The sequence below is a fragment of the Canariomyces notabilis genome (genome assembly GCF_033297395.1).
Source record: "Canariomyces notabilis strain CBS 508.74 unplaced genomic scaffold N656scaffold_30, whole genome shotgun sequence".
Taxonomy (NCBI): Eukaryota; Fungi; Ascomycota; class Sordariomycetes; order Sordariales; family Chaetomiaceae; genus Canariomyces; species Canariomyces notabilis.
This window is the reverse complement of record NW_027041852.1, coordinates 320,948-337,086: the sequence shown is the minus strand read 5'-3', so window position 1 is coordinate 337,086 and position 16,139 is coordinate 320,948. Positions and strand designations below refer to the sequence as shown.

The 16,139-nt window shown below is 53.4% G+C and overlaps 2 protein-coding genes across 2 annotated transcripts; both read left to right on the top strand.

Moving 5' to 3' along the window:
- Nucleotides 1–6,306: 6,306 nt before the first annotated feature.
- N656DRAFT_801648 (uncharacterized protein) lies at nucleotides 6,307–6,848 on the top strand (the record flags this gene model as incomplete). Its single annotated transcript, XM_064818148.1, has 2 exons — nucleotides 6,307–6,399; nucleotides 6,489–6,848. 2 exons carry the CDS (start codon nucleotides 6,307–6,309, stop codon nucleotides 6,846–6,848), a joined length of 453 nt encoding a protein of 150 aa, XP_064666295.1.
- Nucleotides 6,849–13,976: 7,128 nt separating this feature from the next.
- On the top strand, nucleotides 13,977–16,117 carry N656DRAFT_418028 (uncharacterized protein). The gene is made up of 5 exons (XM_064809591.1): nucleotides 13,977–14,092; nucleotides 14,171–14,261; nucleotides 14,366–14,557; nucleotides 14,611–14,690; nucleotides 14,756–16,117. The coding sequence occupies exons 2-5, from the start codon at nucleotides 14,187–14,189 to the stop codon at nucleotides 15,786–15,788; spliced, it is 1,380 nt and encodes a 459-aa protein (XP_064666294.1). The 5' UTR covers nucleotides 13,977–14,092; nucleotides 14,171–14,186; the 3' UTR covers nucleotides 15,789–16,117.
- The last annotated feature ends 22 nt before the right edge of the window (nucleotides 16,118–16,139 follow it).

The following is a 16,139-nucleotide window of genomic DNA, read 5'->3' as shown; positions in this document are numbered from 1 at the left end:
CGCTACTGGGAATCCATGCTAGCATCTAATCAGCGATCGAAGTTGAACACTAAGACAGAACAGAACAGCATGGAAGTGGAATAGGGGCAATGAAATTCCGTGGCCGGGCAGTAAACATAGCATACAAATCCAATGGAAGGTTTCCAGCATTGTAAGTTGATCCAAGAGGGTTCTCATAGGTCGTTCGTGGCGAAGCCATTGTCATGCCAATTGCTATAACTAACCGAGTCTCTTGGTGACTTCGCCCTGGCATCCGTCGCTCGTTGAAGGCTGCAAGCATCCCCAAGACGGTGCCAGGACTCAGTGCCGGAGCCGGGTATCCGATGGTCTTCGGGGTCAGCCACTCAAGGCCGGCCCCCGATTCGGCATACAGACCAAGCCGGGCCGATCTATCTTGATTTTAGTCTCCTTGAACTCTCTTCTTGAAAATTGGAGTGTACTGTATGGTACAGTATCGTTTCTACTCTGATGGATGAACGGACTAGCGTACCGGACTGCTCATCCAACCCCTGGCAGGTACGTTGCTCTGTTCGATTGCATGGTCTCGCATTGACTATGTAGTTGTGTCGTGGAGATGCTCATGAAGATTGCGCGAACAGCTGCATGGCGTTTTGTCTAGTGTAGAAGCGGAAAGAGATGTTGTCCGGGGATGAGCGAGTGGCGGCCGCGAGGCACCATCTCTCACTGCAACGCTGCGTATTGCGAAGGACTTGTTTCGATCAACCAAACTGGTCAGATCTGCGTTTGATTCTCCGGGTGTAGTGTAGGTGCTGCTGGATCCGGCCGCTTGAGGGGTCAAAATGGGTGATAATCCTATGCTGATGCGGTGTGAATGTGTTGGATCCTGCAGTGCCAATCCAAACGAAAACGCAAGAGCTCCCCGACAACCTGGTCGACCGGGTCGAGAGCCAAGCCTCCGAAAACTCGGATTTGGAACAAAGCCTTGAGATCTGTAATGTGGTGACATGCGCTTCTCGCAACCGATTCAAAACTTGCTTGGGAACCCACCTGTATGTAAAGGTTCATGCAATCGGCCTAACCGGGTAGGAAACAGCAATGCCATCGTAGCCAAAGTTGGCCGGTCAATTCTATGGGATGAATATTCAGGAGAATTGCTTGATGGGCTACATGAGTGCCTTCGTAGCAGTGGTCTTTTCGAGGTGTGATTGTGACAGGTTGGGGGAGGGAAAGGGCGCCGGGTTGGTTACCCGCCTCCCGGATTGTGGGCTGAATCCCTAAGAGGCAAGTGCTCCTTCTTGTCTAAATAAAAGTGAATGCTTTTATACCTAAGGGACACTTGAATTAGAATAACAGACACATTATCAGGAAGGGCTGCTGCATCCTTTGCGCCTCCCAATTTATATTACACCGGTTTCCCGGTGTTGCTACCGACCCTTGTGTCAGGAAGAATTTGACACTTCGCGCAGTTGTGGGGATACTCGGCCTCAGATAAGAGACCTTCGGCAAAAAGCGCAAGAGCATCGGAGAGAGCCCTGCAGCCAACCTGCTCGTTCAGAGTTTACGATTTGTTGACGCCGTCTCTCAAAACCCAGACCAGGTCAAGATATGCTTGGATCGGAGGGTGCCGGCCCAAAAATCCAGGGCTTACGGACTGACGCCGTGGGTTCGGACTCCGGAGACCCAAGCATGATCACATGCATGCGCGTATCAACTCCGGTTCCCCATTCAGACATTTGTGAAACCCGAGATGCTAGACCTAGCGACTTCGGGTGATCTCCAGTTCATCGTACTGGAGTGCAGTACCATACACCAGATGTTGAGGTGATGAACTGCGGCCTCTTTGGTATTTCTGATCCACGACGACATCGGGCCGCTCAGGTTGGTTTGTCATCCACTCCAGTTGTGAGTGATGCTGTGACGAACCCCTGGAGATGCGCAGGGCCAAGCCTTACCGCGCGGCGTGCCGCGATAGTTAACTGTGAAAGGTTGTACTACATATGATCCCTCGATTAACTATCTACACCGCTCCAAAAAAATCTGCTTGGGTTGGTGGTTCCGGGCCCCCACGAGGCAACTTGAACCGGATTGGGAATCTGGGGCTTCTCAAAGCAGACGAAGCTCGCTTGCACCCATCACTATCACCGATTCTTCGATGGCACGGTACGCTGTCGCTTACTTGATTGTATGCACGTAGTGTAAGTCGAACGCCGGCCCAAAACTAGGGGAATCCTGTCCGTCGGCGATCTATAGTCGGCCCGGGTGCGGTTGATGATGTCGGTGTCGTACGATTGCGGCCGGCGGAGCTGGCCCCGGTTTATTATCACGGATCCCAGTTGATGAAACTTCACTGGATACAACCTGCGATCGATCTGGTAGATACATGCAAGTTTATTGGTATGCCCGATTAGACAAGCTTCATCCAATGGGCGTATTTTTCGATCAACGTTGTCCTTGGAGCGTTTGGACTTTGGACACAAGACCGTGGATGTACGGAGGTATATCCATATCCCCTTGTTGAATATGCAAGGTATCCACCATTGTCAATCCGGTCAATTCCGAGTCTGGTCTCGATATTAGCTCCCATTTTAAAAGTTCACCAAAAGTCCGACTTCCTAATTCTTGTATGTAGCGCTTGTTGGGAGGTCAGTCTCAGGGCCTCTTGCGCCGCTGTCTTGCAGCTCATTTGTTGAGTGTTCCCACGTCCGGCACGCTCCCCGGCTGCCGGTTGCTCGCTCCGAAAACGAAAAAAAAACGTAAGTTACGTCGCTGATGTAATTATCTGTATTGCAGTTTACAGTGGGCTGTAGGCGGGTGGCTTCTGCGTGTCATCAGAACATCAATTAGAGGTCGATCCCAACTACATACATGGCATCAATACGTTTTTGATAGTTCGTTCTCTCAGATGAAGTGTTTATTATACCATGACGTCTATTTGAACTCACCCAGCATGTAAGTCCAAGATCCGGTAAACGTGTGGCTAGAGGATCGTATCAAGAGTACACATAGGGGGACAAGTATCCTTTTGAGGAGAGGACGTGACTGCAGAACGTCCCCTTTTGGCAATTGCTTGTCTGTATCGGTTTGACGAATCAACACTGGAATCGGCCCATGATAATCGCCTCCTCTATCTGTAACTATTGGTTACATACTCCGTAGTAAGGTAGGTAGGGTACAAGAGGTCACAGAAGCTACGAACACCTGGTCCGTGTCCAGACGCTGCACTGCAGAAACCTTGCTGCATGAAGCACTCTACACGTGTATGTAGGTCCGGAAGTCTCCCCGAAAGAGAGCCACAGCGGGCTCGTCCTTTCCTCTACGCACGGAATACCTTGGGCAAAGCAGTAGTTATTGGATAGGCTCATTCAGGACGTATTGTCTGTACGAAGTATGTCCTGTACAAGTAATAGCGACGTACGAAGTGGCCCAGGCCAGGTTGCGACTGATCTTCACCATGATCTATGATTCTATGTATCTCTCATTGTCGCATAGCAGTGCCAAATTGGGTAACGTTATGAATGATCTAGCCATTACTCTTCCCTGCGCGTGGGCATTATGGAGAATGTAGAGCATCGAAGAGGGGTAAGTTGGTAAGGCTGGATAAGTTGTTTCTGTTTCGACGCGGTTTCAGATCAAGTGATGCGAATCGTATCTTCTCGTTGGCCAGCGGCACCTGATCTCATACGACGATCTGATAAAAACAATATCTGCAGGGGGCCCCGCCTTATCTGCAAGCGACCAGCACTAAAGATGTGAAAGAATCGCAGTAGCGCAGGCTCCCCCCTTAGCCGCCGCGCTCGAGCCTCATGTGTCGCTGAATGAGATGACTTCATCGGGGTTGGGCTCGTGGCCTGGCAAGAGTAAAGAGCTGATGGATTCCAGCTAGCAACAACTTGCATCGAGAGACTTTGACTTGGGAGGTTCCCTACATGGTGTAAAAACAACCATGGGAGGCGCAATATCGAGCTTGCATATCACCTAACCAACGTCAATGTGATCGATCGAGTTGGCTGCAGGGTAACAATGCAAATCACCTCCGCGGCTGCGAAGAACGATGCAAGCCCGATTAACCCAACAAGCTCGGTACACTACGATAGCGTAAAGTTAGCTTGACGCGCCCTCCGGAGTCATGACAACGTTGAACATCAAACCCTAGCAGATTCCACTCATCGGCAGTCGTAATGCGGCGCAGTGCACTTAGCATCCGTCAAGATCTAGGGCTGTCCTACATCCCTAGGTATCTTTGGCGAGATAACCTAACAAGTTCGATGGCGGATGGTCTCTTAATGGGACAGTAGACTGCGGGAAGAAGTCGGTGAACGGGCGGCGTCGTTGATAAATACCGGAACTGGCTGTCAATGGCTTTGTCGGTGAGGACGCATCCAGATTCGTGTGTACAATACAGGTGTATCCCATATGGATGATATGGATGGGTACATGTAAGGCGGAGGACGGGATGTGGGAGAGGGGTAATTCCGCTAGCTTTGTGAGTCCATCAAAAGCCCCACCTCGCTCTGAAGATCCATCGTACGCAGTACTGTACATTGGTGTAAGAGAGGTCTTACATCGGGTCCTATTTTCCATCTGCGAAGAAGTCAGTTCCTCGCTGTGACACGTCAGGACAGATTCAGTTACACTACTTGCCTTACGTACCGTAGCGGATCTACTGGAGTCAATGTACTACACAACACGATCTCCTCAACGCCATGTGCTGTGGATGATTGTGGGACCCACTCCAACGGTAACGCACGGACCAAGACCCCTACAAAGGCTGGGGTTTTGCAGTGGGGAAACCCAGGAAGCAGCAATGGAAAGTCAGCACTGCGTTTGGTAACTTTGGTTGTCTTCTCTATCCGTTCGACTACGAAATATCAACCCGCTTTTGCACATTAGAGACAGAAAATTGACCAGGTGCAGTCTTCATTTTCAAGGGACTGGCGACTCCAAAATCTCTATTGGCGAAGGGAACTCGGGAGCCTTTTTCAAAAGCTCAACCGTTCCATCGGTGCGGGAAGGACCGAGCGGTGCATCGGAGCTCTTCGCTTCCAGCCCCTGAGGGCACTATTTTACACCATCTGAAAACCACTAGAGATGAATGAGGGTACGCATTCGATGAGGAGCATCGGAGATGCTACCCAACTGGGCGGGTTGTTGCACACCGGTATTGCGGTGGGTGAGTCGCACAGCAGTTCCTGTTCCCGCTGTGTCAGCTATTAGCAAGCTAGGAGCAGAACGGCGAACGAAAGACGAATTGGGTTTGCCAACGTCCGCAGTCGATTGTGGTACGGAGTAGTGGCGGAACACTTTGAAGGGTACACTCGTATGTACCACCAGTTCAAGCCCAAGACCCTTCGTGGTCACCCGCTGTGATGAACGATGCAGCAGGAGCATGAGGGGCAAGCAGTGTTACTCTGAGGAGCAAGGATTGTTCATCATCACCTCACCCAGCAGGGCAGAAAATCTGCATCTAATGGGTTCCGTCTGCGGCCCACATCAGGCCGCTTTCAAACGTGCAAGAAGGAAAAAATAGTGTAGGAAGGCGCGCAGAGAGCTCAAGTCTCCACTCAGTAACACACCTCAAGGCTTGTTGACCTCACGATCTTTCCTCTAGGCATCTTACCAAACTATCGCAGAATCAAGAATTGCACATCCTACCTGGCACAAGACTGGACTACGATTGATTATTGCACGTTGCCAATCCTCGACCCCTCCTTGAACGAGGGGTCAAGCAAAGCAAGCTCTAGACTAGTGTACTAGTGGGTCTTTGGCCAGGCAATAAACGACCAAGACGGCCCTCCACGATGTTGCGCACAGACAGCTCGAGCTAACATCACATCTTCATTCTGGTACAGGAAGGGTAGGTATGCTCCGCATCGAGACACCTACGAAGCTGGGCATCGTCGATCTGAAGAAAACGTGGGAATCGTACAGGACTCGATGGCTTTGCCGAGCAGATACCCGAATGTCAAATCGCCCATGATTATCCATATCCCGATTGAACAAGCTTCTTTTCGGAAGGCTAACTTAATCGCCAAGCTCCTCCCCGTGAGCGCCGTCTCTTGAACTTGAATCTTGCCGCATCGAGGCTTCAGTTCAAGTCCTCAAACTCAACACTCTTCTCCTTGCGGTGAAGGATTCGACAATGCACCGCACTACGTGCCGTGTCTGCATCGCACCTCCCCACGCGATGTCCCCAAACCGTTCAGGTTCCGGGCCGAGCAGCCCCTGGAGCCCTCTGGGGTGCGTCGATCGCGGCAGCACCCCACACTTCTCTACCGCGGACCCAGAACACATACCCTTCTGAGTTCTCACAGCCTGGGGACGGGACGAGTTTGGCTCGACTCCAAGATGTTCTATTTGCCCAATATCGTCGACATATCGGCCGCCTTTGGCAACCTCACAACGGTGTCGACGTACCATCCTCTGCCGCTTCAACATCATGTGCGCTTCATCCGGCCAATACACCACGGCCCAGCAGCCCCTCACCTCCAACTAGCCCCGTTTTCAAACTGTCGGAGCCTGAGCGATAGGATGTAACCACGGCTTCGTCTCTGTCGTGCTGTCGGCAGGCCCAGCGGACTCCGGCCGAGACGGCGGTGAGCGCGGTAGTGTACTGGACCCTTCCAATATCCGCGCTCCGGCAGGCAAGCGGGCAGCCATTTCGTCCCGACGCTGGGGCCATCTCAAAGTTCGTCCCCAGCCCAGACCGACTTTGCTATTACGACGGCTCAATTACTATTACGACGGCCTACAAGCTGAATGTACACTATCCTCGCCGCGCCATGCAAGCCACGCCAGCCACGCCAAGTTTGCAGTCACCAACATCGCAGCGCACGACCTTGATGCTCGCACCCATACCTCACACGCAGGGCGAGCCCCGCGCGCAGTAATTCATTTCTTCGACCTGATTTTTATCGCGTTTTGGGCGAGTCATCCCAAGGCTCGCGGAGTGGGCGACTTAGTCCACTGCAATTCGATTGTTTTGTGTGCATCAAGTTGCTGTACTTTGATGCTGGTGGCTGCAACATCTTGGTGTGGCTTGCACGTGTGGGGAGGGGTACATCCAATTTGTAGGCCGTCGTAACAGCAGTTGAGGCCGTCGTAATAGCAAAATCGGCCCAGACGCCACTGCACGCTCCTTGCCAAGACAAGGTCGGCATTCGAGCCGTCCCGCGTCCCCCGCGTTGCCTCCTTTCAGTTGCCGTCTACACCGTGTTGACCGTATGTACTGTACATACACGTGTGGTGTAGCGGTTCTCTGCGATTTACCCCGCCCGGGCCTGATGAGACTCATCTCAAGACTCACCGGCGGCCGGCCGTGTCATGTTGCGCCTGGCTACCTTTCCTCCCGCAAAGTTCCCAGCCCTTCCCGTCTAAATGCCTAAAATGGTGCAAAATCGCCATCTAGGCCGTCCCTAAATCGCCTGCGGTGCGACATTAAATAAGGAAAACGACCAACTGGCATTGGGAGAACCATTTGCGACAGGTTTTGGTTGCGCCAAGCAGCCCTCCCGACTCTGCCCAATGACTATCGATAGGGAGTCGGTAAGCTCCGTTTGCCGGATATGTATCGCCATCGCTGCTGACGGTAGCACTCTTGTCCGTGACATTTCCCTTTGTCAAATTCGAACCGAACAGGTGCAAGACGATGGAACACGATAAGCCATCTTCTAAAAAGGCCAACAGAAGAGCGTGTTGAACCACTGGCCAGCCGCCTCGGTTACCATCCCGCGGACACAAATCTGGGGAATCCTTGTCCAAAGTACGGAATAGAGCGAACCAAAGTCGCAAGTCGTTTGGTGATGTCAGCAAAGTGGTTGATGGTTGGCCATTGGGACCATCGCTGACACTGACGCTATAACGCAGCAGGACCGTGTTTTATAGTATCATGTTTGCAAAGTCATGACAAACGCTGCTTTCTCCCGCACCTCGCCGACTCATCGTGGTCACTTATCCTTGCGGTACTGGTACTTGCTCTTCGAAGATCGCCGAATCGTTGATAAAGCCCGCGCATATGCAGTATCGTCCAAAACAGATCTCTCGAAGCTTTCCATGTTTATGTTGCATACATATAGGCCTAACTGCTCAACCGTCTACAATTGAATGCTTCGGCATCCGGATAACGGCTGTGGGGCAGAGCAGTTGGTTACGTACCTTACCGTACTGAGGTACTTCGAACAGCACCTACTGTACATTTGTTTCTCGAACTTTGGTACCTTACGGAAGCTGCACCATGCACATCTACTTGAACTGTGACTTGGTAGCTGCTATTTGGCGGATTATATCAATCCTGAACTTTCAGGTTTCTTCTGCATTAGTAAACGCATTATGATTGCAAGCACATCGACTATCAGTTCGAAATGTTACCGTCACCCCTCCAATCATCAGGGAACGACAGAGGAAAGAGCGGATCGCAACGAAAGTCAATCCAAAACCAACCGATCCCGTCAGGGGCAGATGTCATGAGCTGGATGAAAAGCATCTCCAGTGACAATACAAATACCGTAGGCTCTTTTGCCTTATCATGGCCATCACAGTGTTATCCGCAAACTTTCGCTGCAATAGCATGGGGCTAATATGGATGAACCTAAGTGCCCTTGCTATCATCATCAAACATGCCCAAAAGGCTGGTAAATATGACGATCCATATTCCCTCAACAAACAAACGAGGTCGGGATGGGTCGAGACGCGGGAAACCAGATGATCGAAGCCGTGACGGGAATTACCTGTCTCCATCTCGCTATAACCTAAGCGACTGGCAACGAGCCGAGATGTGGTTTGCCTTGAGCGATCTATCTACCCGTTTCCCCTTTTCCCGGTCGGTTCCTGGATGTTTCATCATTCCCGCATCTGTTTCCTGTTTCTTTTGCCTGTCGGTGCCGTCAACGATAGTGTAGTGTGTAGATGTGTATAGCTGCTCTAGCCTTGGACGGGTTCGACATGATGACGGCTTTTGCACTTTCTCAGTATCAAGCAAGGTGCAGTGGTCTTGATGGGAAACAAATGCCAGGGGCTGGAAAGAAACTGGGGCTCATTGGGATAGATTACAGGAATTACATTACACGAGTTTTGTACTGTGTATCGTACAACGCTCAATCACAAAAATACCGTAAATACCAACATTTCCAACCAGTAGTCGGCAGCACTTTTCTTCAAACCCTTTGGACCTGGCCGGGCTGGGACTCGGTTGAACTCGAGCCGCAGCCTTGTGTGCGAGTATCGAGCTTCTCTTCCTTGCAACTTCTCCTACATCCACACGGCAAATCACCCGATACTGACTTCAAATTGCCTGCATGGTTACTCGTAGGATCCTGGCGACAAGCCCTGATCTCCAGAGTGTGACTGAGGGATAAGGGACTCTCTCGGGGACGGGTCCGGCCGGGGTTGATCAGGATCGTGCTGGAACATCACACTACAGCAGATCTTTCTTTCCCCAGTTAGGCTCTGGTTAATGGAGGGTACCTTATGGGCCGCAGGCCACGATGATGTCCCATCTTGCCGTCAGGATGCCTCCCGACTCACTACTAGTGTACAGGAGGCTGCCGACAAGACATCCACTCTATCTCTTGCCAACCACACCTATCGAATACAACGGCGACGGGACTGCCGCGCAAGGACACGGCAGAAGCAGAACCACGACGATTCTAAGGACCCGAATGTGGTGGTGTAATCAATTAGACGTCTACCGACGGCCAATGACAGTGTTGATGTGCAGCCAGCAGCTTCGAGTTCTTCTTGTGGTCCGGACCGCCACGTGTTTGCGATATCATTGTCGGCCACATAAGTGAGACATAGCCCATACCTTCGATGATGATGCAAATTGTTCATGTATGTATCTACTCTGCTCGGTAGACCTCGTTGTCTCGGAACTCCCGTCATTACTTTCACTCGACCCTTTGAACCAGCGCCCTTCTCTTTGCCCAATCTCCTCGTTTGTTAGGCTTGGCAGACATGATTAATAAACCAAAGGTGTCTCATCCTCGTCCTTCTCTTTCCTACTGTACCTCCGCCTCGTGAACTCTAGAGGCGGGCAGGGCCATCAGTCTGTCAGGGAATAACCTTGTAATGCCATGCGTACCCCTCAGTAACTCAAAGCCGGCTGAGGTCTCCGCAACTCATTGATCCTTGTAACTTTTCAGCCATGTCTCTCTCAGGGCTGCATCTTGCGGGCTGCGTTTTTCCTCTCAACTTCTGGTTGACTCTCCGAGACGTGCTGCACTGTCTGGTACTGCGTACAGTACGGAGTACAAACACCGGGGCTTTGGACCCTGGTCGATACCTGGGGTACAGCGGGTGGAGCCTGCCGTGCCAGCGCCACAAATGTCCGTGCCATGAGCCCTCCAACGAATGGGGTTCACAACCAGATTTTGACGGACTCCACGCGACTGGATTTGGTGAACGACCAATGGACCTTCAGAATCAATTTGCCCAACTCGACAATGATTCGCCAATTCATCAGTTGCCAGCAGAATCGTGGAGCATGAGCCGTGTGCATCCCCTCGCTCCTTCCCGTCCGCTAGCTAGGAAGCTGTGCAAGCACTGCAAGCTAGGCCCGCCTTCTGGGCCGAGTCCTCTGACTGAGCTCTGAGTGAGGTGCCTTTGCCTGCCGCGACTGCGTCCAATATGAAGAAGAGAAGAATTGGCCGCCGAGGTGAAGAAACATCCCGATTCTGGCGATCTGGTGGCTGCCACGACACCTTCTTGTTCCAGCGTGTTCCTCTTTCTGTCTGCTGCACAAAAAAGCCACGCCCGTCAGCCCGCCAGCCATCCCGTCTACTTCCCCGATCCGTCCGGATACATCCATGGCATTTTGGACCCGTCCCCGGAAAAGGACGGCAACTTTAGATGGAACGCGTTCGTTTGAAGGGAGTTCGGGTTTGATCAGTATCGCTGGTAGGCCCTCCTCTCGCTGGGATTCCTCTATGGCCGAGGGACGACAGTTGAAGGCTCTTCTCTCCGTTGATTCTACCCCTATTACCATTAGTTGTCAGCCAGCGCAACCCACTCCTGACTGCCTAACATACTTAGCAAAGGGTTGAGAAGTCCGAATCGCTAACCTAGACTCCCCGTTTTCTCTCCAAGCGAAGTGCTTTTCTGGTCGTTGGGGTGGTATCGAACTCTTGCCCTGTTGAGGAAAGTCCGGATAAAATTGGTGAGCAGTGGGTGCAGGGATGAGAATGAAAGCCCCCAGCTTACCAGCGTCTGGCTGGGGTATTCCTGGCCCTTAACATACTTACCCTGGGCCGCTGAAGTTCTTGACACATCCTTCTGGCTCTCCAGTTCGAGGAAGACACGAGAGGCCCACCCGGACATCGCGGAGCTAACTGACTAGACGACCAGGTAGATGTCCAGTAATTAATCTTAGACGCCCGGGTCATTCGTGTAAAGCACGTACAAATACTTACCTGACCTTTATTCACCTGAAGACGTCTCGCAATTCTCACCTTACTGCGCCTTGCTCTTCCGCGTTCCCACCGCGCGACATAACGTCCGCCGACATCCGAACCACATATCGCCAATGCTACCGTCGTCGTGGGTCCCTTGAGCTATATCATCACTATACACTAGTCGGCATCTCCCATGGGACTGCGTACCGAGATTGCTCCCTCCAGTGGCCACCTGACTTTTTCTGCTTTTACCCTCTATTAGACATCAAGACCGCGAGAGCCTGCGGGTTGAAGTGTTCGTGGGGCTTATGCATCACCCGTTGTCCCTGCTGCTGCTCGGTTGGCAGACGCAACGCAAGACGCCAGGGGCAAGATCGAACCGTTCTTCTCTTTTTGTAATCTGCATTAAGTTAGCTACTGCGCTATCCCTCATTGAAAGAGGGTGCGTCGCTTCGCGTCCCGAAAGGCCCAATCAGTCCCATCCTTAACAGGATCGCCGCAGCACGCTGGACGGGAGCGGCCTCGACCGGTTTATATTTCTGTAGCGGCACCCGGTGCTCGGGCATTTCCTCCACCCAGACTCACACGCACCGCTGCGCTGCACCCCAGAACGAGACGAACGGCTGCTCGAGGTAGCAGTGCTGCGGATCTGGAGCACATCTCCCTGCAGCAATTACTTGCACGCAGCAGAGCCCAGACGCTCGTGCCGCCTGTCCTTCGTCTCCCGTCACAACCTCTTCCGCCGTCCAGTGACCTTCAATCTGGGCTTTGCTCCCGCTCCCCACACCGGACGGCTAGCCGAGCGAGGGAGGCCACCGAGGTACGTGTATACTATCTCCGACAAGATAGCCTCATCGGCGCAACGAGGTACTGGGACCCCTGTGGCCACGAGATTCGGAGGGTCCCATTTGGCAACCGCCAGCGCACACCTTGTCCAGATCCCAGATCCCCCTAGCTATGTGTACATAACCAAGAGGTTTCCCCCGGACCCCTCCACGATCCGAAGTCTGTCCCTACGTCGTCCCAGCCAGACTGTTCGCTTCTCGGCCCACGACCAAAGTCAGCAATAACAGCAAAGCCAGGCGTCAACCAACGTTGGCACCTCCGTGTTAGCGGGACTCGTAAACTGGCTTGCCTTACCAGGAACAACGACACTGGCCGCCTTCCATTATCTTTTCCGACGATCCCAAGTAGAGCTCCGAGCCGCTTGAAGCAACCAGGACGGTTCCTCCAAACCTGCCACGGGAAAGAAAGCCGTTTGTGCGCCTAGCTTATCACACTGGTGTTGTTTTTCGCAGTCTCCTAGCTGAGAGAAACGCTTGTTGTGGCCAGAGAGGGAAGGGCAACAGCAACATCAACATCAACAACGACGAAACCAACAACAACAAAAGAAAAGGGAAAAAGGAAGAAGACACCAGCTCCCGTGCCAGTGAACAAAACAGGGAAAAACTTGGGCCGCATCTCACCTCACAGCAGCGAAGCAGTGCAGCGGCGGATTGAGAAATCAGGACGTAACTAACCCCCTGGTCGAGCTCCTCCCATTGTCCGGCAGTCGGCCAAAATACCTGTTGGGCCAAGAGGTTGGAAATCTGCGGGTGCAGCGAACCTGCATCCAGGCACCGGCAGGCCCAAAATCGCTCCTTCTGGCCTCGTCGATCCGCACACCTCGCGCCTGTGGTTCCTGAGTCACCCCCCTGCTCAGGCCCCGCCCTAAAGCTGCACCATCTCCTTCCCTGCGCCTCCAGTTATGCTTGCTAGTTTCGGAAACTTAACACCTGGACTTTTCGAAACTACCAGCGCCCAACTTGCCAGACTAGTGCCGCCCTAAGGGGAGTTTAGAGCCCCCACCAGAATCAAAAAGGTACGGCGTTACTTCCTAGTCTTGCATCGCTTGGCCCGCTGCCCCGTCGCTGCCCCGTCACCACCTGGGCATCGCCGTCATCTGCCCTTACTATCAATGTTTCTTTTCATCTAGACTGCCTCGCCGTTTCTTTAGTCTCACCCCACCAGGCTGATCCGCTTCCTCAATCCGGTTGCTCGAGCATTACCTTAAGCGTGAAGCCACGCCTAGGAAACCTTCTTAAAACACCGACCTCTTTCTTCCCTTGCACTATTTTGGGCAGCGTCCGAGTTGAAGCGCTGGCCCTCGATCCAATCGTCATCTCAACTTGTTGTTGTCGCCTGCTCATCTTCTCTTTGTCGACGCTGCGGGCTCGGCCATCCTATCCTGTTTCTCAGTCGTTGCTGACGCCCCCAAGCTTTAAATCTTCTCGCATCACCCCAAAAACGTGCACTCTCTTGCGCAGTGTCGCTGTGTCTCGCGGAAAATTCGGCGGCCTTGCGCTCGACGCCTGACCTTGATGCTTGACGCTTAATCCCACGCTCGACGGTCTCAGGCTTCCAGATCTGGGCCCACGTCCCTTGCGTAAGGTCGACCACTGCATGCGGGAAACTGATCTGTTCGTCCTCGTGCGAAGGCTTCCGGGGTAACCGCGCATAATCTCGTCGCATCGAGGAAGATCACGCTCAAGCGCCGTGCTGAGCCAGGGTCCTTCGGGAGCACACTCGACGACCACGCCTGCCGGCCAACACTTGGCGAGGATCAGTCAAACTGTCGCCACGCCTACTCATTTTCCCCGCGTTCTGAGGTTCTGAGGCCACTCTCCTAACCTGGGAACCCCTTGCCTGTCGGTCCCCCACATCTGCACCCGCCGAGGAGGCGAAACGGGACCGTCCGTATAAGAAGAGTACGTGCGCAATCGATCCGCCCCAGCTCGACCCGCGCACCGATCTTCGAACCAGGAGTACAAAGAAGCTTTGACTAGGATTTCACAATCCAAAATGGACGTTCTCGAGATCGTTGATCATCATGAGCCGAACCGACCATTCCAGTGCGATTGGGAGCGCTGTGGCAAGGTATGTGAAGCTGGCGATACTGGTAGCTCTGATGCCGCCGCCGTCGTTTCCCCTCTCGCACGAGCCGCGATAAAGGTTGAGCGGCTAACCTTGTGCCATCATAGAGCTTTAACCGCAAGTCAGACTTGCAGAGGCATTACCGGATACACACAAACGAGCGGCCGTTCTCATGTAGCCACGCAGGATGCGGCAAAAGCTTTATCCAGAGGAGCGCCCTGACCGTACATACACGAACCCATACCGGCGAGAAGCCGCACCAATGTCAGCATAACGGGTGTGGAAAGCGGTTCTCAGATGTCCGTGATCTTTTTGCCAAGCCGTTCGAGACGCCGTACTGACTTCAGAACAGTCCTCGAGCTTAGCAAGGCATCGGCGAATCCACACGGGCAAGCGCCCTTATAAGTGTGCCCACGATGGCTGTTCTAGGAGGTAGGCTTACTTCCTCTCTCCCCTTGCCATCATCAACGTAGGACGTGGCACTAACCACCATGTAGTTTCTGCAGGAAAACGACCATGGTTAAGCACCATAAGCGGTCACATCAACGCGGCGTACACTTGTCTGAGTTGGAAGATAGCATGTCCGACTCGGGTGCCGATGATTCGCCGTCAACACCCAAGAGCCATGCCACGATGTCGTGGCCGGCACCTCTTCTGCCCATGATGGCGCATCCCGGCCATCAACTCCAACGAGCCAACTCTACGGGTGACTTCGGCCAGCACATGAACGGCTACAACTTGCAGCAGCAGTACAGCCACCGGCATAGCTTGTCGGGAGGCGTCGCAGAGTACCACGGGCCTCACGGTCAGCCGCCGTACCAAGACCAATCTCAGCAGCCACTGCTCCAGCGGACAGCTAGTCTGCCACAACACTTCTTTGTGACAGACCAGCATAATCCGACCGTGGCGACTATGAGCACTAATCCTCATCCTCCGGTTCAGCACGGGCAGTACCAGCAAATACCCCGGCAAGGCGTAGAACGGCTTCCACTTGAGATTCCGTACCAAAACGGCTCTGGCCTAACGGGGGGGTTACAAAGCAGCCCAAGCAGCTTCTCCCCCCTATCAGGGAGGAGTCCGTCGGCGCAGGAGGGGGGCTTTTACACCCACACGCCTCCCACGCAGGCAACAGCATATACGCTGCACGCCACCAGCCCTGTTGAGCAACAACAGCAGCAGATGGTGAGCTTCCAGAGCCAGCTCCAACCCTCCCAGGTGGCGGCCGCGGCCGCAGCGGCGCAACTCATGGCCCAGCCGAGGACGGCGGAACCTCTGCAACACCAGCAACCACCGGCACACCAAGCCGGGCCACCACAGTCCTCCCCGCCAGAAGCATACCAACAAGCGCCGCATACCCAGCCGCCGGAGCAGCAGCAGTGGTATAGTGGCGTCTACCAGCCCCCGGCTGAGGTGCCCACCATCGGTTCGTTGCCCGCGTACGGCGTCGGTCCGTATGACCTCTGGGCGGTCAAGCTCGATGTCGATGATCCGTCGATGCAGATGCCTAGCGCTCGTATTGATGCCATGTAGGCGGCTGCTGCGGCTGCTGGGGCTGCCATCTTTGCAAGGGCTGCTTCCCCTCGGCCGTTCCATCGCTTCGTTGGCGGTTGCTTCCCCCTCTTTTCCCTCTTGCATTTATATGGTTGTTAATGCATTCACCCAAAATACCCCCATTTCCTCCTTGCATCCAAACCATCATTTCTCCCTTCCGAGGACTCTTGTTGTTCACCCCTCCGAAAAGGGAGGGAAGAACGAGCAGCGACCAGTGTATCAACAGCGAATTTTCCTCTTTATCGTTTTATTACCCCTTTAATTGGTATTCCCAACGGGTCGGGTTGCATGAAAAGAAATCATCTCCAGAGAGGGTGGGCGGGTGGTGTC